Genomic DNA, 25,922 nt, shown 5'->3' with positions numbered 1-25,922 from the left:
CCACCGCGTGAGCCGGGGAGCTTCATGCCGCGCCCAGTTTTCCTCAGGCTGGAGGGGAGGAGGGAGCAGAGTCGGACGCTGGCAGGGCCGGAGGGTGGGCCTCAGGGCGGGGCGAGTGGCAGGTTTGGGAAGTGCCCCCCAAGACCCAGTTCCCCAGGCGCTCGACCAGGTGGTGGTCATCACGTGTCTCTCACACCCAGGCCCAGCGCAGGGCCTCCGGAGACGATGCCCGGGGACACCGAGAAGCTGCTTGGAGCTGACGGCCAGCGAGGCCACGGCAGCCCCGGCCCCAGGTCCGAGAGTGCAGGCCGGCACCCTAGTCCGAACCCACTATTCTTAGGAGACGTGGGAACCTTGGAGCGGATCCCGGCAAGAAGCCGGCTGCGTGGCTCTGCGGAGGCGGGAGCCTCGAGCCGCCCCCGCCCCCAGCCCCGGCCAGCTGGGCCCATGGGGTGTCACAGCTGCAGGGCCCAGAGCCCCAAGATCCCTGCTCGGGTGGAGAACACTTGTCCCAGCACACGAGGCGCCCCGGCCGGCGTGCACACTGCACACACACACACACACACACACACAGTTTCACCAGCTGAGTGCAGCAAGAGCCAGACTCACACACAAGCCCTGCGTCCCGGTGGAAAGTGTGCTAGCGGCACAGACACGGCTCCATGAGGAGGAGACCCAGCCACTCGGAGCCCGTGAGCAGAGGGGCCAGAACCCTCCCCCAGAGACGATCTGCTGCCGCCTCTGCAGACAGGCCGGTTCTATCGCTGCTGCCTCAGGTGGATCCGAATGCCAGGTGCCACCAGGCGCCCTGAGACGTGCACACCGGTTCCCATGGACAGAGCTTCTACCCCAGCCTCCCACGGCCCATGGTGCGCATGCACACACGCACAGGTACATGCACACACAGTCATGCATGTACACACACTGCGTGCACGTGCAATCATGCACGCACCTAGGCATACATGTGTGCACCCATGCATGGGCACACACAGACTTGTGCGTGTTCACACAGTCTTTTTTTCTGTGCAGCAAAGGGCACCCCTACAGCAAGAGAGTCAGAGAGACGTGGTAGCTTCACCTTGTTTCACATCATGAATCAGAGAAGCTAAATCTGATGATGTCGGGGGCGGCCCAGGCATGCCAGTCCCTGCGTGAGGCACAGTGCTCGGGAACGAACTCGCCTGCAAACACGGCCAGAGGTTGTGGCAAATAAAGGTGCCGGCACGTGGGGAGTGGGGGGGGCGGGGTCCATTCAGACACTGAACTAAGGGTGCCAGCTCTTCACAGAGCAGCACCGGGGTGCGTCCAGGTGAAACCCTCACCCTCCAGACTGGATGCCCGGGCCGCCTCTTCCCAGCATGGAAAGGGGAGTGTGTGAGCCCCTCGCCCAGGCCAGGGCTGGGCCACCTCCCCCCCTTGTCCCCACCTCCCTCTGTGGGGGTGGAGCCGAAGCGGCAGCCCAGGGCCCCCGCTCCAGGCCTGGGACGGGCTGTCTCCCCGTCTCCCCGAGGCAGATGCCCACCAGTGTACACCTGAGCCCAGGTCTGGGCCGCCGGTGGGACCGGGTGGAGAGGGTCATCTCCCTCCACGGAAGGAAGCCCCCCGCCCGCCCCAGCCGCTGGGGCGTCCCGAAGGCCCCATCACTCCCAGGCAGCAGGCAGCCCAGGCCTCGGGCCCCGGGCGAGGGGGCAGGCGTGGCCAGTCAGCTGGTGGCCCAGGCCTCTAATCGCCACTAAGCAAGGCTCTGCTGATGACAGTGTTTGCGGGAGCCTGCGCACACCTGGCGGCAGCAACCGGACACCATGAGCCTCCGCGAGGAGCAGGTGCGGCGGTACCTGGACCAGAACCCCGGCTTTGCGGACCGGTACTTCGGGAAGACGCTGAGCCCCGAGCACGCGGCCCGGGCCTGCGAGGACGAGGATGAGGACGGGCTCCCCGCGGGCGGCGCCAGCTTCCGGGAGCTGTGCCAGGTGCGGGAGAGCGCGGCGCTGTTCGAGCTGGTGCGGGACATGCAGGAGAACGTCAACATGGAGCGCGTGCTCTTCAAGATCCTGCGCCGCCTGGGCCCGCTCCTGCGCGCCGACTGCTGCAGCCTCTTCCTGCACCGGCAGCGCAACGGCGTGGCCGAGCTCGCCACCCGCCTCTTCGGCGTGCGGCCGGGCCGCGTCCTGGAGGACTGCCTGGTGCCCCCCGACTCCGAGATCGTCTTCCCGCTGGACATCGGGGTTGTGGGCCACGTGGCTCAGACCAAGAAGATGGTGAACGTGCGGGACGTGAGGGAGGTGGGTTCCCGCCGCCTCCAGGGCCTCGAGGGTCCCTCGGGGTGGGGGAGGGTCAGCAGGCCGCACGGGGAAGGGGGTGGGAGGGGGCGCCCGGGAGGAGCAGGGAGAGGCTGCAGCCCAGGAGGGGCCCGTGCATCTCCCGGCCCCTGAGGGGCCCAGCCTGGGAGCTCGAAGCAGGAGCCGCGACCTGGACCTGCCTCTTCCACGCCCACGAAGGAGTCCAGAGGGGCCGAGCCCCCAAGCAGCCGCGTCCCCTCGTCCGTGGAGACAGACGGACATGCCGGACCCCAGGCTGGAAGGGAAGCAGCCAGGCTGCAATCCTCTTAGCGCCTCTGCTCCCACCGCCTGCCTCCGTGGCCTGAGCAGAGTAATCTCCAGGATTAGCCTCTCTCTTCGCTTCCTTTTTAAGAAATGGGTCACCCAAGAATCGGGCGTCAGGAGCGCGACTTCCCAGAAACAGGCGCTCAGTAGTGGGGACCCCCGCCCCGTCTTGTCCCCTCAGGGGCCGGTTTTCCAGCCTCCCCATCCCACGCCTGTGCTGCGGGTGTCCCAGCTGCTCTGAGGGTCTGGTTCCACCTTCGGGGCTGCCCCAGGCCAGGTCCCCCCCCTGCAGAGCTGTCGCCCTGGGTCTCCCGGGCGGGGGGCCGTGCGGCATCGGAGGTCCTCAGGCCACGGGGGCTCCTTGATCCCAGATGCAGTGGAACAGAGACCAGATCAAAACTCACCAAAAAGCAAATCTCCACAAAGTGCATCACGAATCCCTGCGTTGTCAGGGAGGGTGGGGTTCCCAGGTGGCTCTGGAGAGGGGAGACTGAGGCAGGGTCTGAGCTCCGCCCTGGGCGCCAGCCACTCGGAGGGCAGAGCCCCAGGGGCTGTTCCCGGAGCCGGGTGTGTGGGGGGGTGTAGGGGGGAGAGGGGGGTGCAGGTCTGGCCGGTCAGCACCCTCACAGCTCCCAGACCACGAGGGCTGTGGCTGAGCCGCTGGGCCAGGACCATGGGCCCAGGTCCTGGCTCGGGGGGCGGGCGTTCTGACCCCCCCCCACCCCCGCCGCAAAGAGCTGTGGTCCCCAAAACGCCTGGCCAGAGTCCTGCTGTAGCCGCAGTGTCTGGACCCAGTTGTGGCTGGAGTCGTGTGGCTGAAGGACGAAGGGCCGGCGCTGGGGGCGGGTGAGGCCTGGGAGCTGCCGTGGGGGGGCGGGGGCAACAGCATTGGGGACACTTTAGAGAAACCCCAGGCTTCGGTCCTACAGGCTGAGTGGCGGGCAGGCAAGGCCGCAGGGTCCCCTCCGCAGGCGTGGGCGGGGCCGATCCCGGGAGGGGCACAGGAGGCAGTGTGGCTGGGCAGGAGAGTAAGGGCGTGGGCCGGGGCTGCCAGTCCGTCCCAGGGTGTCTGGGAGCGTGTGCACCCCCAGCAGCTGCAAAGCGTCCGGCTGAGGCCCTGGGGCCCAGGGTCTGACCCCACAGAGGAGCCCGGACGGGGCAGGGGGCCGGTGGGGGGAGACGGGGGAGCAGAAACAGCACAGGCAGGGAGCCCGTGCAGGCGTGGGCCCAGGCGCTTCCGTGACGCTACCCCGAGAGCGTGGCTCGGCCCCAACGTGCCCCCCTCGGAGGCTCGTGCGCGTGTGGTGGGGCCCGCATGCGGGCGCCTGTGTGGGTCCCCTGGGCACGAGGACCGGGAGGAGGCCGGCAGCACAGCCAGGCGTGTGGACGCCGGGGCGGCCGGGGCTGTGAAGGGAGCCGGGAGCTGGCGGGCGGAGGGCTCAGCACGTGGGACCTTCCGGTTCAGACGCGGGACCCGCACTCACCGGCCAAGCGCTGCTTGTCCTGCGGTCAGAGCTGAGCACCGTGAACCCCTCACTCTGGCCTCAGGTGAAAACACGTCGCATCGGGAAGGGGGCGAGGCCGGCACACCCCTCTGAGGGACAGAGTCCGAGTCACCTCGGGAGCCCTGGTCGGGGCCCGGTCAGGGCTTGAGGACCCTGCCCCTGTGGAGACAGACCTCCAGCCGCTCCCTCCCCACCAGGGACCTGCTTGGGACAGGTGCTGGGGTGGTGGGAGCCCCTGGGGCAGGTGCTGGGGTGGTGGGACCCCCTGGGGCAGGTGCTGGGGTGGTGGGAGCCCCTGGGGCAGGTGCTGGGGTGGTGGGAGCCCCTGGGGCAGGTGCTGGGGTGGTGGGATCCCCTGGGGCAGGTGCTGGGGTGGTGGGAGCCCCTGGGGCAGGTGTTCGGGTGGTGGGAGCCCCTGGGGCAGGTGCTGGGGTGGTGGGAGCCCTGGGGAAGGTGTTCGGGTGGTGGGAGCCTCTGGGGCAGGTGCTGGGGTGGTGGGACCCCCTGGGGAGACCCCAACTGGTGCACAGGCCTGGGAGGCCTGTGGGGGCTTTGGACAGAACCTGGGTCCCCAAGGAACCCTCGACGCCCACCCGCGGGCTGTCCCCCGAACACGCCCCATCAGACTGTGCTCCCCCGAGTTCAGCCACACGTATGTTTGGGGGAGGAACCCCTGGGTCTGGCCCCAGCGGTGGAAGGCAGGAGGAGCGGCAGCCAGGAGTAGGAGGGCACCCAGGTGTCAGGTGTGGGGGGACCCAGTTCTGCCCACAGCCCAGGTGGGGCACGGGGGTGGGGGTGCTGTGAGGACTGCGGAGTCTGGAAGCCAAGGTGGGGTGACCGGGACTGAGCCAGGCCGGTGGCACATCCTCTGAGCTTCCCGGGCTCCCCAGGCCGGGGCAGGGCCGCTGGGCGTCAGCCCCGGCCTGGGGCCCCACAGTCCCCCAAGCCCAGGCCCACAGAGGAACAGCCCCTGTCTTTTCTCCGGCACCGCACAGAACCCCCACTTCAGCACCTTCGCCGACGAGCTGACCGGCTACGAGACGAGGAGCCTCCTGGCCACGCCCATCATGAACGGCAAGGACGTGGTGGCCGTGGTCATGGCCGTGAACAAGCTGGACGGGCCGGGCTTCACCGGCGAGGACGAGGACGTGAGTGCGCACCCCCCCCCCCCCCCGGCAGGGGTGCGAGTGTCCGCGGCTCCGTCCCTCTGTCTGTGGGCGCCTGAAAGCCGGGCTTTAACGCCTGTGGTCGACCCTCCGTTCCAGGTTTTCCTGAAGTACCTGAACTTTGGGGCCTTGAACCTGAAGATCTACCACTTGAGCTACCTGCACAACTGTGAGACGCGCCGCGGACAGGTACCGCCTGGCCCTGCCTCCTGGCCACAGCCGGGGGTCCAGGCCCCCTGCTCACTCTGGACCAAGGCGGGCGGGGTGGGGCCCCCTGGGCAGGTTGCTAGGCGTCGTGGTGTGGTGCTGTGTGTGCTGGCCGACCTCAGAGGCTGGGCCTGGCCCCTGGGCTGCCATCCCTCACCTGGGGCCCAGGCGGGTGTGAGGGCACTGCCCTGCCTGCCAGCTGCCCCAGCCCCTCTGGAAGGGGTCAGGGGATTGTGCACGGATGACAGGCACACAGTCCTGCTGCTCTGAGGCCGCGATCCCTGGTGGTTTGGCCCTGGCCACACGGGACGCAGGACAGCGTCTGCCTGCCCGAGCGAGGGCATGGGGGCTGGGGGGGGGGGGGGGCCTTGTGCTGTAGGAAAGAGTGCAGAGCTGCCGGCGCGCAGCCTCGGGCCCCTGCGTGGCCCTGCCTCCGAGGCTTGGCTTGACTCCGGTGGGAGGTTTGCTGTGTCATCAGGCGTCACCGCCTACGTGCAGGCTGACCTGGCGGGTGCACACGGAGCCTGGGCTCCATGCGGCCCCGGGAATTCGGGGACAGTCACTGCAACGAGACAAAGAATGAAAGCTGCCGTCCTGCGATGTTTGCTACAAACAGCAACGCCTCCGAGTGGGTAACTTAGCCAGGTCCGGCAGGAACACTGGCTGCCGGTCACACACGACCAGGGCGGGGTGAGGGAGCTGAGGGCTCCCGTTCCTTCCCGCAGAGGAACGGACATCGGTCCGGAAACGGCCTCGCAGACGTGGCCGATTAAGAGGACGCGTGACGGGGCCGGTTTGACACTTGTGGTCACGATTCGATTCCGGTCAGAGCACAGGCCCGGTGTGGGCTCCATCCCCAGTGTGGGGTGTGCGGGAGGCAGCCGATCAGTGATGCTCGCTCATTACTGATGTTTCTCTCCCTCTCCCTTCCTCTCTGAACTCAATAAAAATACAGTTTTTAAAAAGGTGAATGATTGGAAGGGAATACGAATACCTCGATGAGTGGATATAGTTTTAACGTGATCTCCGTTTTTTAAACGTAGGTCCTTTACCTCTAATAAAGCTGGTGTGGAGCCCTGGCCAGTTTTGCTCAGTGTCAGAGCGTCTGCCCAGGGACCACGGGTCTCAGGTTCTGTTCCGAATCAAGCTGCAGGTCCGATCCCAAGCCCCGGTCAGCGGGGGCCTGTGCAGGAGGCAACCAGTCGCTGTGTCTCAGTCACACTGATGTTCCTCTCCCCCCTCCTCTCTCCCTTCCACTGTCTCTAAAGATCAATGAAAAAAATATCCTCACTCCGGGTTGAAGATTAAGAAAATAGAGTCTGAGGCGCTAGCTTCTCCAGAGAGGTCAGGCCCACACCTGACATGAGTCGTAGCCATCGAGCGGAAACAGACCAGGGCCCTGCCCCCCCTGCAGGAGTGTGTGTGGGGGGGGGAGAGGAGGTTCGGGCAGAGGGACAGAGCACAGGCCCTGCGTGAGGCCTTGGGGTGAAGTCCCAGGACACCCCGAGTCAGAGCAGCTCTGCCCAGGGCCGGGTCTTGGCTGGGGCAGAGGCCCTTCAGGGCTATTTGCTCTGAACGCCGACCTCGCGGCTACACGAGGCAGCTGCCTAAACATCCCCCTGGCGTGGCTCAGCTCCCACTGAGAAACAGAGGCAGGAGGCGAGGGCGGGTGGGGCCTCGCGGGCCAGGCTGCTGGGGTCAGAGCCGCAGACACACCCCAACCCTGCGCCCATTTCCTCGGCTGTGACAGAGCCTGCTCCTGGCAAGGGGGCCACACGGTGACAGGTCCCTGGTCTAATCGGGGCTCAGGGGTGACAGACGGAGGGCCGGGTGGGAGTGGTGGGTCTCCCCTCGATGCTCCTGGGGAATGAGCGGGGGTGGGGGGTGATTGTCTTCACACAAGTGTGTGGGGGCGGTGCCCAGGCCTTTCGCAGCAGGATGGAGGTGCTCGTCCACCAGCTGACTCGAGAGGGTGACTCACGTGTAGACCCCACGGGGCAGCTGGCACAGGGCCCGCAGCGCAGACGGTCGGCGGCTCTCACGCCCTCTGCACCGTCAGCAAGCGCTGGGGCTCTGCATGGCCTCCTGACCTCACAGCTGTGATCGAGGGGCCAGACCCCGAGACTGCTTCCTGAGGCCCGGAAGGAAGGGGCGCTGTCGGGGTCTGGCTCCGCGAACGCGGCCGTGAAGGCCCAGGGCGCAGCTTGTGCAAAGGCCCTGGCCCGGGTCCGGGGAGGGAGTGGGGACACAGAGGAAGCAGGCCACCGCTCAGGAACTCCTGGTCTACGTGGGCAGCGGGCTGCCTCCTGGCAGGAGGACACAGGTGGGCCATGAGAGCCAGAACTGGCCGGCGACAGTGGGGGCTGCAGGGGCCCCGGGGGCTGGCAGCAGGGGAGCCATGCAGGGGATGATCTTGCAGGAGGGGCTCGGCCCCAGGCTGTGCTCAGGCCCGAGGACAGGTGCGGGGGGGGGGGGGGGGGGGAGCAGGTGTGACAGGCTGGGGCCAGGAGGTGCCCTGCCTTTGGGCTGTGGCTGAGGAGATGGAGGAACTGGGGAGGGGCCCCCCTCGGAGTTAGTCTGAGCCTGGCCATCAGCTGAGGCTCAGGGGGCAGGTGACCCAGGGCCTCGGGGACCCTCACCTCATCTTGCTGGCCCAGGACACCATGAGCTCATGTCCTCAGAGCCCTGCCGCCACCGCCTGACCAGGGCGGGCTGGTCCAGGCTGTGCCTTCCAAGCTCATGGCCACTGGTGACAATTCCCATCACTCATCACGGACCCGGTGTGAGGCCAACCAGGCCGCGCGGGGCAGGGACATGGCCGGAGCTGGAGGCCTCCTCCCCCAGGAAGCCCCCAGGCCCTGGGGTCAGGCCGCAGGAGTGGGGGCTGGTGCCCCTCAGAGATGCTGTTGGGGGGCCGCCCGGCTCAGCGTCCCCCGGGTCCTGCGGCAGGTGCTGTGCACGTGCGTCTCAGGGGTGAGGGTTGGTGCCCAGACAGGCAGGGGGTGTGAGCAGGGGCCATGGTGCCGCCCTGCAGGTGCTGCTGTGGTCGGCCAACAAGGTGTTTGAGGAGCTGACCGACATCGAGCGGCAGTTCCACAAGGCCTTCTACACGGCGCGGGCCTACCTCCACTGCGACCGGTACTCCGTGGGCCTCCTGGACATGACCAAGGAGAAGGTGAGGCCCGCCTCCCCCCCCCCCCCCCCCGCCAGGCCTCGCGCGGCTGGCTCACCCCTCTTCCTCTTCCCCGCCAGGAATTCTTCGACGTGTGGCCCATCCTGATGGGAGACGCCCAGCCGTACTCAGGCCCGCGTACCCCTGACGGCCGAGTGAGTCGTGGGGACGGGCCAGCCGCTCCCCACCCCCCAACTCCAGGGCAGCAAGGGGCCCGTCCCAGCCCTGCCCAGGACGGGGGAGGGCGAGGGGCCTGGGGAGCCAGGGACGGACGTCTCATCTCCCAGAGGTGCCCGGGAGTGCTGGCCCGGAGCCCCTCACGACCGCCCGCTGTGGTCTGACCCTCAGGAAATCCTCTTCTACAAAGTCATCGACTACCTCCTCCACGGCAAGGAGGAGATCAAGGTCATCCCGTGAGTGCCAAGGTCACCCTGTGCCGGCGGATCCTGGGCCGCGGGCGCCCGCGTGGTGGGAGGCGCTGGCTCGCTGACCTGGAGAAAACGACTGGGGGTGAACCTTGCAGCGGCCATCCCGGGGGGCCAGGGAGCGTCCAGGGGGCCCTGCCACGCGCCTGAGCTCGCGGGCCCTCTAGTCTCGTTGACACTGCACACCCAGCGGGATGGACCCCAGGGGACATCTGCTGGGGGCAGCATGGCCGGTGGGGCTCAGGGAGGGCCCGGTCCCAGCCCTACAGCCACGCGGCCATGGCCCTGGGCCCCACAGGCCGGTCAGGGCCCCACCCACAGGCCCCCACAGGGACCGGACCTCCAGATCCCGGCCCGGCCACAGGACAGGGGTCCAACGCTCAGCTCCAGAGGCCACGGGAGCCAAAGGGGTTTCCACGGGGCCAGTGGCCTCGTCGTGGGCCGAGAAGGCGGATGCGGCAGCACAAACGCCCCCAAGCCCACCCTCCGCTGCCGGCAGCCTCCCAGCTTCCCTCCCCACCAACCCTGCCCCACCCGGAGCTCAGAGAATGGAGCCAACAGGAGCACACACGTGCACACACCGCACAGCCCTGGGCCTGGCCCATCTGACCCTCTGCTTCTCTTCCCAGCACACCCCCAGCTGACCACTGGGCTCTGGCCAGTGGCCTTCCAACCTACGTGGCAGAAAGTGGCTTTGTGAGTCCCGAAGGCCCTGCCTCCAGCCCACGGGCACCCCCGCCAGCCCCACCTGCCTGGGGGCGCCCCTGCCAGCCAGGCACCTCCCACCACCCGCCTGGGGTACCCCGCCAGCCCCTGCCCCCACTCGGCCTCTGTAGACGCTCCGGGCTGGACAGTCGCTTTCAGAATCGTGTGTCCACTCGGCTGTGCAGCTGAGACGGCTCTCTGCTCCTTGCAGATCTGTAACATCATGAACGCCCCTGCGGACGAGATGTTCACCTTTCAGGTAGCTGTTTACCAACAGGGCAGGCACTGCCCTTGGGAAGGAGGGATCACGGTTCAGAAAGGACGCTCAGGAGTTTCATTTTTTATATTTGTATTTTATTTCAGAGAGGAGGGGAGAGGGAGAGAGAGAGAGAAACATCAACGATGAGAGAGAATCATGGATCGGCTGCCTCCTGCACACCCCTTCCTGGGGATGGAGCCCACAACCAGGCATGTGCCCCGACCGGGAACCCAGCCAGGACCTCCTGGTTCCTAGGCCGATGCTCAACCCCTGAGCCCCGCCGGCCGGGCCAGAATCGGCTTTTACTGCTTAAGAAACAACCTCAAAACCGCAGTGTCAAACAGCAGCAAACACATACCGGGGGTCCCCGCCCCCCAGAATGTACACACTTTAACAGCTGATAGCTCACTAATTTAATAAACTCTGACTTTATAATTGTTCAAAGTGTGTGTGCCTCCGGGGCACCCGCATCTCACGCTCACCTGCCTGCGGGTCGCTGGGTTCAGGGGTTCGGGTCTGCCCCCCCGCCTTCCCTGGGGACACTGACCAGGGCTCCGCGGCCGGAGGCTGAGGTCCTGGGCGCCGGCCGTCCCACAGGAGGGCCCCCTGGACGACTCCGGCTGGGCCGTCAGGAACGCCCTGTCCATGCCCATCGTCAACAAGAAGGAGGAGATCGTGGGCGTGGCCACCTTCTACAACAGGAAAGACGGGAAGCCTTTCGACGAGCAGGACGAAGTGCTCATGGAGGTAGGCACCCCCGCGGGTGCCGGACACGCCACCTGCTCCCCCACCTGACCCCGCGCGGCCCCAGGGTGGACGGGAGGCAGCGTGCGGGGTCCCAGCGGGGCCAGGGCTGGGCAGGCACCCGGCCGCCCCGTAGGAGCGGGCACGGCCCTGGGCCGCGCACCTGGCACCTGGACGGCAGTGCCCCGCGGGGGTGACGCTGTGCCCTCCGCAGTCCCTCACACAGTTCCTGGGCTGGTCCGTGCTCAACACCGACACCCACGACAGGATGAACAAGCTGGGGAACCGCAAGGACATCGCCCAGGACATGGTGCTGTACCACGTGCGCTGCGACCAGGACGAGATCCAGCTCATCCTGGTACTGCCCCCCCCCCCGCGTCCACGCGGACGCACACCCAGGAGCAGGCCCATCCCGGAGGCCCACTCGCCCTGCCAGCCCAGGGTGGGTCCCTCCCAGGCCGTCCCCCTGCGGTGAGCGGGGAGGGAGGCGCCTTCGTGCTGCTGTGAGGGCTCCATCCTCCGGGGAGGCAAGGGCCACCACGCACTCTCATCTCTGAGGCAGGACGCACCCCCCTGGGCCTCCCGCGGTGACCTTGGTCCTCTGTCCCAGTCACAAGGGTGTGGGGGTGCTGTCGCCTGTCCCACACTCCCGAGGGTGTAGCTGACGCTGTCACTGACTCAGCGCATCGGTTCTCTCCCAGCCAACGCGAGCACGCCTGGGGAAGGAGCCGGCTGACTGTGAGGAGGAGGAGCTGTGGGAACTCTTGGTCAGAATCTGCCCCCACCCTGAGGTGCAGGCTGGGGGCTGAGGCTGGGGGCCGGGGACTAAGGGTGCTCACAGGGTGTCCCTGTGGCGGTGGCCGCCGTCCGCCACCTTCCCACGTAGGTATCTCTGCGTTTGTTTCCCTGGCAACATCACTGTGTCTGCCCAGTTAGGCAAGTTCTTGTTATTGGGCTGAGCGTCTGAGGAGAGGGGAGGAAGGGAGCTGAACCATCCAGGACCCGTGTCCAGGCCACAGGCCAGAGCGACTGGCAGGGCAGATGTCACCTGGGGCATCCGGGGCTGGACTGAGGGTCCTGGGAGGAGGGACGAGGAGCAGTGGGTGGTGGGCCTGCCTCCCTCAGCCACGGCCCTCCCACAGAAGGAGGTGCTGCCTGGGCCCACCAAGTTCGACATCTACGAGTTCCACTTCTCCGACCTCGAGTGCACGGAGCTGGAGCTGGTCAAATGCGGCATCCAGATGTACTACGAGCTGGGCGTGGTCCGCAAGTTCCAGGTGCCCCAGGAGGTGAGGGCGTGGCCAGGGTCCCAGGTCCCCCAGGAGGTGAGAACATGGTCAGGGGTCCCAGATGCAGAGGTCCCAGGTCCTGCACTGAATTTGGGGCAGGCCTGTTCATTACAGAATGGGCAGTGCAGGCGGTAAAACACAGGTAGAGCGTGGGGTGGGAGAGATGACCGCTGGACGGATGGAAAGTCTGATTGACAGGAGCTCCAGGCAGTGTGACCTTAGGTGCAGCGGGGCGATAGTGGGCTCTGGCATTGGTGTGGGGGGGGGGGATAGCAGCCCACAGCTGTGCAGAAAGCACCCGCCACTCCCGGCTGGAACCAGGCCCTGGCGACCATCCCACCGCCCGGGTGGGGCCACCTCCACCCTGCGCTGCCCCGTGGTTCCCTTCACACCCTGAGCCTCTGCTCCCACCGCCACCCATTGAGGGAAACACCTTCCCTCTTGCCGACGCCAGGGCAGCAGGCCGCATTTCCAGGAAATGTTCTACTGAATAAGAAAGGAAACAAAGGATAAAAATTATAGACAATATGGACGGAAAAAATTATTTCCTGATAATTTCCTGGACCTAAAAATCACAGAACAGCCCTAGCTGGTGTTGCACAGTGGGTAGCGCGTTGGCCTGGGGACCCAAGGGTTCCGGGTTTGATTTCGGTCAAGGACACGAACCTCCCAGCCTGGACCCTGGTCAGAGCTCGTGCAGGAGGCAACCCATCGATGTGTCTCTCTCACATCGATGCTTCTCCCTGACTTTCCCTCCCTTCCCCTCTCTCTAAAAAGCAATGGGAAATATCCTCGGGTGAGGATTAAAAAAATTATTTAAATCGAAGAACAATAAGAGGCTCCCCTGGGGAGACCACTGCCTCCACCCCACCCCCTCCCAGCCTCCGCCTCCGCCACCAGCGCCAGGTGCCCACACAGCTTGCCCCAAACAGGCCTTTTCTTCTGAGACGCCCTGTACCTGCCCTGCCCGTGTGACCAGGGTCACGGGTTCCATTCCCCGTCAAGGCACATACCTGGGTTGCAGGTTCGTTCCGGGCCCAGGTGGAGGCGCATTCTGAGGCAACCACTCCACACGTCTCTCTCACAGGATGTCCCCCCTCCCTCCCTCCCTCCCTCCCTCCTTTCCACTCTCTCTAAAAATCAATGGAAAAAATACCTTCTGCCCTGGCTGGTTTGGCTCAGTGGATAGAGCATCGGCCTGCGGTCTGAAAGGTCCCGGGTTCGATTCCGGTCAAGGGCATGTACCTGGGTTGCGGGCACATCCCCAGTGGGAGATGTGCAGGAGGCAGCTGATGGATGTTTCTCTATCACCGATGTTTCCAACTCTCTACCCCTCTCCCTTCCTCTCTGTAAAAAATCGATAAAACATTTTTTAAAAAATATCCTCTGGGGAGGATTAACAAAATACAAACTCCCCTAGACCCCTTGCTGGGGTCCTCTTCTCACACTTGGGGCTGGGCGATGGGACGGAGCCCCTGGCAGCCCCGTGAATGAGCGCCCCCCCCCAGCAGACCGTGTCCTGGCTCCACAGGTGCTGGTGCGGTTCCTGTTCTCCGTCAGCAAAGGCTACCGGCGGGTCACCTACCACAACTGGCGCCACGGCTTCAACGTAGCGCAGACCATGTTCACGCTGCTCACGGTGCCCGGAGGGGGCAGGGCGCCCAGAAGCCGGGGTGCGGGGTGGGAGGCGCCCACGCACACCGCCCCACCTGCCCAGGGCTGTGAAGACCTCCTGGTCCAAAGGCAGCCCCGCTGGGGGGGCGGGGGGGGCGGGGCTTGGAGGGCTCATTGGGGGCGCGGGGGAGGGGGGGTCAGACCCAGCCCCCAGGCCGCCCCACGGCCCTCAGCCCCGGAAGCAGGAGCGGGTGCGGGTGCGGGTGTGGGACTGGGGCCCTGTGTCCGCAGACGGGGAAGCTGAAGAGCTACTACACCGACCTGGAGGCCTTCGCCATGGTCACCGCCGGCCTGTGCCACGACATCGACCACCGCGGCACCAACAACCTGTTCCAGATGAAGTAGGGGGGGGGGGGGGGTGTGCCGGGAGCGGGGAGGAGGGAGGGGAGGGGGGAGGGTGCCGGGGCGGGGGGTGCCGGGAGGGGGGAGGAGGGAGGGGAGGGGGGAGGGTGCCGGGGCGGGGGGTGCCGGGAGGGGGGAGGAGGGAGGGGAGGGGGGAGGGTGCCGGGGCGGGGGGTGCAGGGAGCGCGGAGGCCCCCCGGAGGGCCCCGCGCAGCCGGCCGGGAAGCAGAGACTCGCTGTGGCGCCCACGGCCCCGCCCGGCCACTCGGGCTGCTGGTCTCCCTGCACCTGGCAGGTCCCAGAACCCCCTGGCCAAGCTGCACGGCTCCTCCATTCTGGAGCGACACCACCTGGAGTTCGGGAAGTTCCTGCTGGCGGACGAGGTGCGAGTCCCCGCGTGCGCGTGCGTCTCCTGCCCGCGCCCCAGCGCCCCGGGCCCTGCACCTGGGCCCCCGCGCCCCTCCGCCCCGGGCCCTGCACCTGGGCCCCTGCGCCCCGGGCCATCCTGGGAGGGTACAGCCCCTGGCCTCCTGGGCACGGAGTCTGACGGTGCGCCCTAGCGAAGGGGGCGCGGAAGTCTCCCCGCGGTGAGTGGGCTCCCTGGGGGAGGCCGCCTGAGTCTGGTGCGCGCCCCTGGGGTGAGGGACGGACTGAGCCCCCGCCCCCCACCCGCAGAGCCTGAACATCTACCAGAACCTGAACCGGCGGCAGCACGAGCACGTGGTCCACCTCATGGACATTGCCATCATCGCCACGGACCTGGCGCTCTACTTCAAGTGGGTCCCGCGTGGGGGGCCCGGAGGGGAGAGGCCCGGGTGGGGGCACCGGGGAGACCCTGCGGCCCAGGCACCTGGACTCCTGGCGAGACCTCCCTGGAAGGGCGGTGGGCGCCCGCAAGAGGGGGCGGGGCCTGCCCGGGGGGGGGGCGGAGGGGAGAGGGGGGAGGGCGAATGGGGAGGGGTGGCCCACAGCCCCCGTGTCCTCGGGGTTCAGGAAGAGGACGATGTTCCAGAAGATCGTGGACGAGTCTAAGAGCTACGCGGACCGGCGGAGCTGGACGGAGTTCCTGTCGCTGGAGACGACGCGGAAGGAGATCGTCATGTGAGTCGGTGCGGGGTTCGGGAGCGGGGTTGGGGGGCGGGTTACTCCGCCAACTTCCGCCAGCCCCAGGCCAGGCCCCCCATGCTCTGCGGCAGGAACAGCTCCTCCCTCTCGGGCTTTGGTGCCTGGAGGCAGAGCTCCGTCCTGCTCCTCGCGTGCGGGGGCTTTGGGGCCCGACAGCACCGCGCACGGGCCGGTGGCGGCGCCCGGTTCAGCACCACGGCCAGCGTCTCGGCGCCGCCTTTGGCGACCACGTGCCCAGCCGGGAGCCCGCCATCCACACCCTGGAGCCCGGTTCTGATCCTCACGCCCGTACACCACGCACTGCAAGGCTCGGGACAAACTTGCGGACTTCCGCGTGCGGGGCACGGGGCATGGGGAGCACAGGCTGCCGCTTCCGGAAGGACCTGCGCCCCGCGGTCCCCAGGCTGCACGGGCAGGCGGGTGCAGGGGCGGGGGGGGGGGGGGGCGAGGGGGCCAGCCTGGACTCGCCTCCAGCGCCCTCTGCTCACAGGGCCATGATGATGACGGCCTGCGACCTGTCTGCCATCACCAAGCCCTGGGAGGTCCAGAGCAAGGTGAGCCATCACCTGGGGCGCCGCCTCCCTCCTGGGGGGTTGGCCTGCGGGAGCTGTGCTCACGCGTGTGGGGTTCCCGCGGGTCCGGGTGGAGACCGCGGACACAAAGCCTCCGGCAGGTCCTTGGGACGCTCTCTGACCCAGCGCTGAACCCCACTGAACCCCACCGGATGAACGACTGCCTTTTCTGTGCCCCCAGGTGGCGCTGCTGGTGGCAGCGGAGTTCTGGGAACAAGGGGACTTGGAAAGGACGGTTCTGGATCAGCAGCCCATTGTGAGTGTTGCTTCCAGAACCTCTGCCCGGGGCGTGGTCCTGGCTCAGTGCAGACAGGGGACCCCGGGTCTAAAGTCCTGGGCTCTCACTCTGGGTCATGTGACGAGATGGGGTGTGGGTGCCGGTGGCTGGGGATCCGGGGGAAGCTGTGAGGTTGAATCTGGTGGGACCAGGCAGTGGATCGTGGCCAGAGGCTCCACGAGCCCAGGCAGCTCCGCAGTGAACACGGCTGGGCCCTCAGAGGCCCAGGAAGCCCCAGGTGGGACAGTCGTGGCCCCAGGGAGGGTGCCGAGCCAGGGAGCCAGGTGCTGGAGCCAGGGCCCACACACGGCACATGGCGGTGCGGGGCCTGTGGGTCACAGTGTGGTCCTGACTATTCTGCAAGGGAACCAGGGGCCAGGACAGCGTGGTAGGTCCAACACGTGAGAGACGGGGAGAGGGTTTGCTCACAAGCCAACCCACTTGGTGAGTAGCGGTCTGAACACAGGCCTGAGGAGGAGCCGGGCAGTACAGGCGGCAGGAGAGGCGCCCTGACCACCAGCAACGTCTCTGGGACACTTGGCCGGTTTGTCCGTCCAGGCCAGGCTGCTAGGGCCCTGCCTGGCTCACTCTCCCCACGCCGGCTCCAGACCATGGGTAACTGTGAAGCAGGGACTGACAGGAGGCCGCTTGGCGGGTCCGGAGGGTGTGGACAACGAGGACAGCGGTCTAAGCTTACCAGGGGCTCGCGCCAGGGCGTCTGGGGCCCCGGGTTGGCACCGTGGACAGCTCCTGGGGGAGCTGGAGGGGCCGCTCTCAGGGGATGCGGGGCCTGGTTCAGCATCCTGGACAGCGCGGTGGTGGGCCTGGTTCGTCACCATGACAGCTCCCTGGACTGGGGCGGCTCTCAGGGAGCCCGGGGTCCTGGCTCAGCATCGTGGAGAGCTCCGGGGGAAGATGGAGGGGGCCGCTCTGGGGGCGTGGCGTCTAGGGGCCCTAGGAGACCTGGGATAGGCCAGCACTATGACGTTGACACGGATGCCCTGGAACCAGGGCCCGATGGCTCCAAGGCGTGTGGGGCATCCTGGCCAGGGCTCCACCTTCCTCTGCGCATCTCCATGGTCATGTTCATCCGAGTGGGTGGGGCTGAGTGAGTCCTGGTGCTTGGGGATGTGCCGGACCCACCTGGCCCTGGCCCTGGCCCTGGCACTGCCCCTCACTGTGCCCCTGCTTCCCCCAAAGCCAATGATGGACCGGAACAAGGCGGCTGAGCTCCCCAAACTGCAGGTTGGCTTCATCGACTTCGTGTGCACCTTCGTGTACAAGGTGAGCACGGGGCCCACGGGCCCAGGAGGAAGGGCCGTGGAGTCATCGGCCACCCAGGGCCACCCTGGCCCACCCTCCTCACCTCTGCAGTAAAATCCGACATCTTCAGTGTCGCCCCAAGTTGAGTCCCTCCCCCTCCCTAGCACAGTCAGCGCCTCGTTCCCACCGGCTTTCAGCTTTCTCCCGTTCAATGTCCTCACAGTCACCGCGAGGCCTCGCCTCCAGTGTCCCTTCTCCAGCCCCCCGGGCGCTCCCCGCGCCGGCATGGTTCTCGGGGTGACGGCAGGTGTATCTGCCGGTGTCTGTGAGCCCGAGGACAGGGTGGCCCCATGGAGCTGGGTGTGCTTTCCCCAGAAACACGTGCTGCACAACTGGCAAGTGACAGCAGGTCACAGCTCAGGGGACTGGCCAGGGACTGAGGGGCATCTGACTGCACAGCCTCCTGCGATGCCCAACATGGCCAGGGCCTCCACCCTGCCACTGGGGCAGCAGAGCAGACCCCGCACTCCAAGGAGGATGTTGCCTGGTTCTGAGTGAAGTCACCCCTGACTGGACTGCCCCACCCCCACCTCGGCCCCCAGGACACCAGCTTCCCTCCACTGCAACTCCAACCCATTTCCTGCCTCCACAGCTGACGTGCGGGGGGAGGCGGGACCAGGATGTGCACAGCAGTTCTGACCTCACAGGTCACAGCTCACCATGCATCCCCTCCCCACGGCCCCCGCATACCCACAGCTTGTGTGCTCACATGCCTGTGTGCTGTGCATGCATTTTTTATGTGTGTGCACTGTGTGTGGTGTGTGTGCATCGTGTGTGGTGTGTGCACTGTGTGGTGTGTGTGCATCATGTGTGGTGTGTGCACTGTGTGGTGTGTGTGCCCTGTGTGTGGTGTGTGCACTGTGTGTGGTATGTGCACTGTGTGTGGTGTGTGCACTGTGGGGGGGTGTGCACTGTGTGTGGTGTGTGCATTGTGTGTGGTATGTGCACTGTGTGTGGTGTGTGCACTGTGGGGGGGTGTGCACTGTGTGTGGTGTGTGCATCGTGTGTGGTGTGTGCACTGTGTGGTGTGTGTGCATCATGTGTGGTGTGTGCACTGTGTGGTGTGTGTGCCCTGTGTGTGGTGTGTGCACTGTGTGTGGTATGTGCACTGTGTGTGGTGTGTGCACTGTGTGTGGTATGTGCACTGTGTGTGGTGTGTGCACTGTGTGTGGTGTGTGCACTGTGTGTGGTGTGTACACTGTGTGTGCACTGTGGGGGGGTGCATTGTGTATGGTGTGTGTGCACTGTGTGTGGTGTGTGCACTGTGTGGTGTGTGTGCCCTGTATGTGGTGTGTGCATTGTGTGTGCACTGTGTGTGGTGTGTACACTGTGTGTGCACTGTGGGGGGGTGCATTGTGTATGGTGTGTGTGCACTGTGTGGTGTGTGCACTGTGTGTGGTGTGTGCACTGTGTGTGGTGTGTGCGCACTGTGTGTGGTATGTGCACTGTGTGTGGTGTGTGCACTGTGTGTGGTGTGTGCTGTGGGGGGGTGTGCACTGTGTGTGGTGTGTGTGCACTGTGGGGGGTGTGTACACTGTGTGTGGTATGTGCACTGTGTGTGGTGTGTGCACTGTGTGTGGTGTGTGAACTGTGTGTGCACTGTGGGGGTGTGCATTGTGTATGGTATGTGTGCACTGTGTGTGGTATGTGCACTGTGGTGTGTGCACTGTGTGTGGTGTGTGCTCTGTGGGGGGGTGTGCACTGTGTGTGGTGTGTGTGCACTGTGGGGGGGTGTACACTGTGTGTGGTGTGTGTGCACTGTGTGGTGTGTGTGCCCTGTGTGTGGTGTGTACACTGTGTGTGCACTGTGGGGGGGTGCATTGTGTATGGTGTGTGTGCACTGTGTGTGGTGTGTGCACTGTGTGGTGTGTGTGCCCTGTGTGTGGTGTGTGCATTGTGTGTGCACTGTGTGTGGTGTGTGCACTGTGGGGGGTTGTGCACTGTGTGTGTAGTGCATACACTGTGTGTGGTGTGTGTGCACTGTGTGGTGTGTGCACTGTGTGGTGTGTGTGCACTGTGTGTGGTGTGTGTGCACTGTGTGGTGTGTGTATGAGACATGGGAGAAGGAGCACAAGACACACACGTCTGTGAGCCCCCCGCCCCCTCTGCAGTTGACACCTTCGGCTCCATTCTTGGGGTCCTTGCCCGCTCTGATGGCGTGTGTTATAAGCATTCACGCCCACAGCTCCCAAGCGCAAACGCCATCTCCCTGTTCAGGGCTTTGCTGGGAAGTGACATCTCGGTGGCCGCTCCTCCTCCCACCCGGCAGGCCTCGGGGTTCTCCTCAGAGGGAACCAAGGCAGAGGCAGGGTCGTGACCTGTCCCTCCACCCGCCCGGGGAGGTCGCGACGTCTGGGTTCCCTTCCAGGAGTTCTCCCGCTTCCACGAGGAGATCCTGCCCATGCTGGAGCGCCTGCAGAACAACAGGCAGGAGTGGAAGGCGCTGGCCGATGAACACGAGGCGAGAGTGCGGGCCCTGGAGGAGGAGAAGCAGCAGGAGGAGAGGACCGCGGCCAGGAAAGGTCTGGGCCCCGGGGTGCAGGGCGGGCACCGGGTTCGCCAGTCAGAGCGAGTGAAGAGGCAGAAACAAGGAAGTGAGCTCAGAGGAACGGCAGGTGCAGAGGGGGCCACCGGGAGGCCCGACCACGTCCACGGGTGGGCCCTGCTGACTCAGGAACGCACCAGCCTGGGAGAAAGGGTCCCTTCTCCTGGCCCAGCGGGGACTCTCGTCTCCTCCCAGGATCATGCGTGTCACTTCCTTCACGAAGGGGAAAGCCCACTGAACAATCAGCAACTCTGAACGGATCTTCCCTGCAAAGAGCAGTCCCCTCCAGAGGAACTCGGAAACCCACCTGTTTCCCATGCACACACACTCACATGCTCACACACACGCATGCCCACACATGCTCACACGCACACATGCACACACAGAAGAGCTAGGAGCCGTGTGCACGACTCCCGGGGCTGTGTCCAGCAGTCGTTGGCCTGTTCGCCCTGAACTGTGGGAAGGTGGCTGCCCTGGAGCGGCTCAGCCAGTCCGGCTGGACTCTGGGGCCGCGTGGCCTTGTGTCCACCTGTGCTCGGCCACTCGGCTCCGGGACTTTTGTGCTATTCCCTGCGGCTCCCTGCTATGGGCTGTGGGAGGCCAGGGCTGAGATAAGAAAGGTGAGCCCCAGAAATCGGCTAGGCCGACCACAAACGCTCTTCCCCTCCCACAGGGCCGCAGAGGACATGCAGGCCGACGGGAGGGGCCCGGCTGGGGCGCGCATGGCCCTCCCTCACCTTCTCGCCTTCTCTTGCAGGGGGCACAGAAATTTGCAATGGTGGCCCAGCACCCAAGTCCTCGACCTGCTGCCTCCTGTGAGCCACTCAGGGCACCTGAGGGCTCCCGCATCCCCCACGCCCACGCAGACTCGCCTCTAACCACTTGGTTCAAGAGGTTAGGAAGCCTGAGACAATTTTGGATACTTTGAATTTTTCTTAAGGTTTGTGTTTTGCCGAAACCGGTTTGGCTCAGTGGATAGAGCGTCGGCCTGCGGACTGAGGGGTCCCAGGTTCGATTCCGGTCAAGGGCATGTACCTGGGTTGCGGGCACATCCCCAGTGGGAGATGTGCAGGAGGCAGCTGATGGATGTTTCTCTCTCATCGATATTTCTAACTCTCTATCCCTCTCCCTTCCTCTCTGTAAAAAATCAATAAAATATATTAAAAAAGAAAAAAAAAAGGTTTGTGTTTTTATCAACTGAAGTCAACCAGAAATAAGAGTGTAGCCGCCCTGCACTTACACTCATCGCCTTTGACACACAGTCGCACGGAGCCCCTGTGTCCCCACCGGTGTCGGAAGCCTGGGGAGAAGTCTGCGCCTGTTTTTATGGACACACAGGTGCTGTCTCCCAGCTGGTTTAGGAAACGGTATCTGACCAGAAATGTAGAATAAATGAAAACAAGCCGCCCCTTTTCTTCTGTGGTGGGAATTACGGCAGAAGGCGCACTGTATACGACCAATTGGAAAAATTCCGGCAGGGAGGTGAGGCCGGGAGTAGAGCGCGATCAGACCTGAGTGGGCAGTGCAGAAAGAACCCGGAATAAAGGCCTGTGTGTCGTTGCTGAGGGACGAGGTCGGGCAGGTCGGTCTCCAACGCCCGGGCTGCCCAGGCCCCTCCTCTGCAGCTGGGGGTCCCCTTGCCGCAGCACCACACACTTCCGATGGCTCCACAACTGAGCCAGGAAGAAAGGCAGTCACCCCCAAACTGGGAAGCAAGGCCACAGGTGAGAGGGGTGCTAATTATCTGGCAGAAATTAAGGACTTTTAACTCCTGATGTGAGCTCCCGGCATCTGTTCCCGACACTGGGTGACACGACCCCCTGGGAAACGCCCTTCAGCTGGGTAGAGGCCAGTTGTTACAATGCCAGTTCTGATGGCACCAGGTGCTCCCCCAGGGATGGGGGTGGGGTGGGTGGACACGCGCCACACAACCAGGCCTCAGAGGGAGGGCATTTCCGTTTCCATCTCAGGGGCCACAGGCACCTGGTGACGGACCTGTGACTGAGGAACTCAGCACCATCTCACAGGGGCCTCAATTAACCAAACCAGGGATTTGAGGTGCTGGTGTGCTGCTCCCCGTGCACATGAACTCGTTTTATAATGAAACTAGTGGCCCAGTGCGTGAAATTTGTGCATGGGGGGAGGGGCGTCCCTCAGGCGGGTCTGCACCCTCTCCAATCTGGGACCCCTCAGGGGATGTCCAATTGCGGTTTAGGCCCGATCCCACCTAAACCGGCAATTGGGCATCCCTCTCACAATCTGGGACCACTGGCTCCTAACTGCTCACCTGACTGCCTGCCTGATCACCCCTAACCACTCTGCCTGACAGCCTGCTCGCCCCCAACTGCCCCCCCTGCAGGTCTGATCACCCTCAACTGCCCCCCCTGCAGGTCTGATCACCCTCAACTGTCCCCCCTGCTGGCCTGATCACCCCTAACTGCCCCCCCAGCCTGATCACTCCCAACTGCTCCCCGAGCCGGCCTGCTTGCCCACAACTGCCCCTTCCTGCCGGCCTGCTCGCCCCTAACCGCCTCTGCCTCGCCCCGCCACCATGGCTTTGTCCAGAAGGTCTTCTAGTCTAATCAGCACATTACCTTTATATTCGTATAGATGGGCAAGAAAGAGCAGAGCCTGGCTCTCCCCTCTGTATGAGCTCCAGTCCCATCCTGTCCTCAGACCACAGCCCCTCCCTGGTGTCACGGAGGAGCTGAAGGGCATCAGCCCCACCCCCACCTTTGCACGACAAGCCCCCACCCTGTGTTCAGGGCCTGGGCCTGGGCCAGCTCAGAGGGCTGCCGGTCCAGCTGTGCCTCCATTACAAACGGCACCCTTTGGTGCTCCCACCTGGATGCCCCAGGGAACAGGTGAGAGTTCCTGTGCTCCCCACACACACACATCTGTGGTGGATGGTAATTTTTTCTTTTCTTTTTTGCCATCTTCTGGTGCCATTTAATTTTCAAGTTGTTTTGAGTCTTGATCTGAAATGCTTTCCCTTCCTTATACCCATATTCCTTTCTCCTTGAGCCCCTAATGTTTCCTTTCATTTTCCCTGGAGAGAGATACACCTCTTCAAAGCTCAGAGAACCCAGGCTGGGCCAGAGCAGAAAGCAAGGACAGAGGATGGGCTGTAGCTTAGAGGCCTGAACAGAGCTTGCAGGCTGGTTTGGGTGCTTCCTGGACTGTGCAAGACCACACTCAGCCTCAAGCAGCCACGAGGGCAGTGTGTGGTCTGAGTGGCAGCTCTCCGACTGCAAAATGAAGGTGGCGGCTTCTCATCTACACTGTGCCACCAACAGACCATGAACTGCCAGGGCGAGAAGGGCCTCTAAGGGCTCACCCAGACCAAATCCAGCCTCCCAGAGCTGAGGACTTGCCAGGTACCCAGTCAGTGACGTCATCCTGAGGCAGAGCACAGTGACGCTTGTGACTGGCTGTCCCTTGACGGACCGTCCAGGTGTGTCTGGGCCCCCAGGACGGCCGACCTGGCACTTCCTGGGAGCCGAGTGCACCTGCCATCACTCCCCAGCCAGGTCTGACTGAAGCCAGAGCCGATCGCGGTGACAAGGGAACCCTGCCATGCCAGGGATTAGGGAGCAATGGCCAAGCTCCTGGGGCTCCAGCGAGGCCGAGACGGGCGAGTTAACGCTAGGCTGGGCAGGGTGGGGGCCTGGCGCGGCAAAGATGGGGGGCGGGGGGTGAGCCAGCGACCTAAATGGCTTCACACAAAGCACCTTCTCAGCTCCAGAGGTGCCTTGGCCTTCAACTGCCCGGCCCGCAGGCTCGCCGGTGCCCTCGCCGGACGGTCACCACAGCACCATCCTCCTGCTTTGTCCGCGCTCCCAGCGCCCCTCCCGGCCGCCTTCCCTTGTGCCTTGGGTTCCTTTTACTCGCTTCCAACTGGTGTTTCCTCCCCTCCCCCAGCTTTGATTCCACCCCTTCCACACCCCTTTGATCTAACTCCCCACCAAATCTTCGGGCTCCCCCACCCCCAGGTGCCTTTGGTATTTCCGCAGTCGGCCGCAGGCGTCTCAGATAAAGTGGATCCAGCCCTGAGGCTCCCGGGGTCCCAGCCCCCCCCCCCCAGGTGCCCGGTGCTCAGGCCCGCATAGAGCATAGTCAGGGCGCCTGTCCCAGGACGGGCGGGCGGCCTCCCTGGCAGCGCTGTGGTGGGTGATGCTGCTTCTGAAACCCCTCCCACCCCGCACACTGAGGACTCGGGAGAGCCGCGCTCACACACAGAAAGCTTTATTCATGTCCTGCGGGCGGGGAGCTCACTTCAGGATGCTGTCATCACGGGCTGCAAGGTCGGAAGGAAAACGTGCGTTACTGCCTGTCCAAGTAACTTAAAAGGGGCGCTGCGGCTTTTGGGGTTCAACACTCCACCTCCCGCTCCCGTGGAGCCCGACGGGGCTCGGCTTAACCTCCCGCCCGGTGGCCTCGTCCCTGCACGTCAGAGGGAGACTGTGCGTCCGGTCCTGCGGCCACGCCCCTGGACCACCCCCTGGGCCCCTCTCAGGTCGCTAGGAGGGGATGTCCGTCCCAGAAAGTCTGGGTGGAGGGCAAGTCTGTCCGACTCAGACCCCGTACCTTCCGCCAGTTCTCTCTCGATTCGCTTCAGCTCATCCTGCCGCTTCTTCTCCTCGGCGGCCACTCTCCTCTCCTCCTCCGCCCGGGGCTTCAGGTAACCTGTCGGGGCGGCGGGAAGGGCACGGCCCATGAGCTTCCTCCCTGGAGCGCCCTGCAAGCAGCTAACCCCGCGCAGCCTCCCTTCCGGGGTGCTAGGAACCCCTGGACCTGCCGTTCCTTCTCCTTTACCTCCATGTCGGGCAAGGCCTGCAGGTCGCGCCTCAACAGGGAGCCCCGCCCAGAGAGGGGGACAGGGCCCCCTGCCCAGCGCCTGGACTCGGACCGCAGCTCGCGCCCACCCAGCTGTCAACCACCACCGGTTTCCAGGCCCTCAGCGTTCTCAGAACCCCTCCCCCAGGTTCCCCGGACCCCGGGTTTCCAGGCCCCCCCGTTTCCAGGCCCCCCGGATTCCCAGACCCCCAGCCGCCGGTTTCCAGGACCCCCAGGATTCCAAGCCCCCGGTTTCCAGGGCCCCCAGGTTCCCAGGCCACCGGGGTGGGGGGGCGATGCCGGGTTCACGGGGCGCCATGGCGGGAACGGCGGGCAGCACCGTCACTCACTGTGGCGCTTGGCTCCGTAGGTCACGCCGAGGAACAGGGCGGAGTAGCGGCAGAGCTGCGGGGAGAGGGCGGTCAGAGGCGGCGGGAGGACCGGGGGACGGGGAGGGGGGGACCGGGACGCACCACGGGGTTAGGGGCGCGGGGGGGGCGGACGAGGTCGCGCCGCGGGGCCCACGCACAGCCGAGCGGCGGGAGGCGGCCGCGAACCCCAGTTCACCTTGATGAGCGGAGAGACCTGCACCGGCGGCACCATCTTGTCCGTGACCCTCGCACCGGAAACACAATGCGGGCGGACGAAGACGTCACCAGGCCCCGGAAAGCCGCGAAGTCGCAAAAGTGCCCCGGGGCGAGCGCATGCGCCGTCGGGGACAGTGAGCGCGGCGCCCCCCAGCGGCCGGAGGACTGACGTGTGACGTCACCGTGCGCGCACGAGGTCCGGGGCGCGCGGGGCTGCGCGTGCGCGATGGCGGGGTGATCGGGTGGCGACTGTGCGGGACCCGGTGCGTGAGCCGGCCCGCAGCCCCGGCGCTCGGGCCCCGCGAGCGCACGTGGAGGCCCGCCGCGTGGGTCCAGCATGAAGTCTAAGTCGGGCACCCCAGGTGCGGCCCGCGCCGAGGACGCCCCGGTCCGGACTGAGCGGGACCTGGCAACGCCGGGCAGGTGGCCGAGCCCCGCACTGTGGCCTCGGGGCCCTTCCTGCGTCCGCGCCGCGCGGGCGCCTCCCCACCATCCCACCGCCCCCGGGCCAGGCTCCCGGGAGGGGTCCCCCTGCAGGACCCGCTCCCTGTGTCTCCTCGCTCCTG

At 65.4% G+C, this 25,922-nt stretch overlaps 2 protein-coding genes across 4 annotated transcripts; one reads left to right on the top strand and one right to left on the bottom strand.

Moving 5' to 3' along the window:
• Nucleotides 1–1,786: 1,786 nt before the first annotated feature.
• On the top strand, nt 1,787–20,846 carry PDE6B (phosphodiesterase 6B). 3 transcript variants are annotated; one of them, XM_059677989.1, is made up of 22 exons: nt 1,787–2,282; nt 5,104–5,256; nt 5,374–5,463; nt 8,516–8,656; nt 8,734–8,808; nt 9,002–9,066; nt 9,708–9,774; nt 9,995–10,042; nt 10,640–10,789; nt 11,001–11,144; nt 11,488–11,553; nt 11,929–12,075; nt 13,607–13,714; nt 13,981–14,090; nt 14,387–14,474; nt 14,767–14,867; nt 15,085–15,192; nt 15,707–15,770; nt 15,970–16,044; nt 17,266–17,349; nt 19,757–19,910; nt 20,691–20,846. In XM_059677989.1, exons 1-22 carry the CDS (start codon nt 1,803–1,805, stop codon nt 20,750–20,752), a joined length of 2,580 nt encoding a protein of 859 aa, XP_059533972.1. In that variant the 5' UTR covers nt 1,787–1,802; the 3' UTR covers nt 20,753–20,846. The 3 variants fall into 3 exon arrangements, with proteins under 3 accessions (XP_059533972.1, XP_059533966.1, XP_059533979.1); XM_059677983.1 differs by having other exon boundaries at nt 11,001–11,228; XM_059677996.1 differs by lacking the exon at nt 17,266–17,349 and having other exon boundaries at nt 11,001–11,228.
• A 3,316-nt stretch (nt 20,847–24,162) lies between these two features.
• ATP5ME (ATP synthase membrane subunit e) lies at nt 24,163–25,471 on the bottom strand. The gene is made up of 4 exons (XM_059677975.1): nt 25,337–25,471; nt 25,120–25,174; nt 24,521–24,619; nt 24,163–24,230 (listed from the first exon to the last, which is right to left on the bottom strand). Exons 1-4 carry the CDS (start codon nt 25,370–25,372, stop codon nt 24,205–24,207), a joined length of 216 nt encoding a protein of 71 aa, XP_059533958.1. The 5' UTR covers nt 25,373–25,471; the 3' UTR covers nt 24,163–24,204.
• Between the last annotated feature and the right edge of the window lie 451 nt (nt 25,472–25,922).

This window comes from Myotis daubentonii, chromosome 1 (assembly GCF_963259705.1).
Source record: "Myotis daubentonii chromosome 1, mMyoDau2.1, whole genome shotgun sequence".
Lineage (NCBI taxonomy): Eukaryota > Metazoa > Chordata > Mammalia > Chiroptera > Vespertilionidae > Myotis > Myotis daubentonii.
The sequence above is the reverse complement of the archived record's forward strand: the minus strand, read 5'-3'. Positions and strand labels throughout refer to the sequence as shown.